Here is a 1,536-nt window from a genome sequence, read left to right as displayed (position 1 = left end):
CCGAGGCGCATTCGTTTTCGCCGCATCGGGGCCGCTCCCGGCGGCGGGGAACGGCGGCTCCGCGCGGTGCGGCGCGGCGCGGTGCGGGGCTCCGCGGTAACGCTGCGCTCTTTGCCCCCCCGCTGCAGCCATCATGTTGACGCGACTTTTCAGCGAGCCCAGCCTGATCCCCGAAGTTCAGAAATTCTCCAGCTGGGCCGAGGAGTGCGAGGAGGATGCCCGCAGCGACAAGGAGGAGCGGAAGGGTAAGGGCTGCGCCCTCCCCGAGGAGCCGCCCGAGGGCTCGCTGGGGGAGAGCAAGGAGGAAGGGGAGCTAGGCGGGGACGAGGAGGAGGAGGAGGAGGAGGAGGAAGGCCTGGAGGAGGCGGAGGGCGAGCGGCCCAAGAAGCGCGGCCCCAAGAAACGCAAGATGACCAAGGCGCGCCTGGAGCGCTCCAAGCTGCGGCGGCAGAAGGCGAACGCCCGCGAGCGGAACCGCATGCACGACCTGAACGCGGCCCTGGACAACCTGCGCAAGGTCGTGCCCTGCTACTCCAAGACCCAAAAGCTCTCCAAGATCGAGACGCTGCGCCTGGCCAAGAACTACATCTGGGCTCTCTCCGAGATCCTGCGCTCGGGCAAGCGGCCCGACCTGGTCTCCTACGTGCAGACTCTGTGCAAGGGGCTCTCGCAGCCCACCACCAACCTGGTGGCCGGCTGCCTGCAGCTCAACTCCCGCAACTTCCTGACGGAGCAGGGCCAGGACGGCGGCCGCTACCACGGCCCCAACGCCTCGTTCGCCGTGCACCCCTACCCCTACCCCTGCTCTCGGCTGGCCGCCGCGCAGTGCCCCCCGCCCGCGGGGCCGGGCTCGCACGGGCTGAGGACACACAGCTACTGCGCGTCCGCTTACGAGAGCCTCTACGGCAACGCGTCCCCCGATTACAACAGCTCGGAGTACGACGGCGGGCTCAGCCCCCCGCTGTGCATTAACGGCAACTTCTCCCTCAAGCAAGACTCTTCCCCCGACCACGAGAAAAGCTACCACTACTCTATGCACTACTCGGCGCTGCCCGGCTCCCGCCCCGCCGGCCACAACCTGGTCTTCGGCTCGGCGGGGGTGCGCGGGGGGGTGCACTCCGAGAACCTCTTCCCCTACGACATGCACCTCCCGCACGAGCGGGGCCCCATGTACGAGGAGCTCAACGCCTTCTTCCACAACTGACCCCCCCCGGGGCTCCGCCGCGGGCTTTGGTGCAATAGCGGGACCCGACCCCGGCGGCGGGTCCTGAGCCCCGTGGGGACAAAGTGCTTTTTTTTGGACCATTCCCCCCCCCTTTTTCGGACAATTATTATTCCCTTTTCTTTTTTTTTCCCTTTTTTTTTTTTTTTGGATCATTTTTTGCCTTTTTTTTTTTGAACCATTCCCCCCACTCCTCCTTTTTTTTTTTTTTTTTTTTACAAATTTTCCTTTATTTATTTATTTTTAATAATTATTATTTACCCCCTCCCTGCCCCCCGGGGCGCCCGCAGCCCGGCCCGGGGCTCTGCCTCAGA

At 64.1% G+C, this 1,536-nt stretch overlaps 1 protein-coding gene across 1 annotated transcript; it reads left to right on the top strand.

Moving 5' to 3' along the window:
- NEUROD2 (neuronal differentiation 2) lies at positions 134 to 1,218 on the top strand. Its single transcript, XM_021378214.1, has one exon. The coding sequence runs from the start codon at positions 134 to 136 to the stop codon at positions 1,202 to 1,204; it is 1,071 nt and encodes a 356-aa protein (XP_021233889.1). The 3' UTR covers positions 1,205 to 1,218.

This window comes from Numida meleagris, chromosome 26 (genome assembly GCF_002078875.1).
Source record: "Numida meleagris isolate 19003 breed g44 Domestic line chromosome 26, NumMel1.0, whole genome shotgun sequence".
Classification (NCBI taxonomy): domain Eukaryota; kingdom Metazoa; phylum Chordata; class Aves; order Galliformes; family Numididae; genus Numida; species Numida meleagris.
The sequence above is the reverse complement of the archived record's forward strand: the minus strand, read 5'-3'. Positions and strand labels throughout refer to the sequence as shown.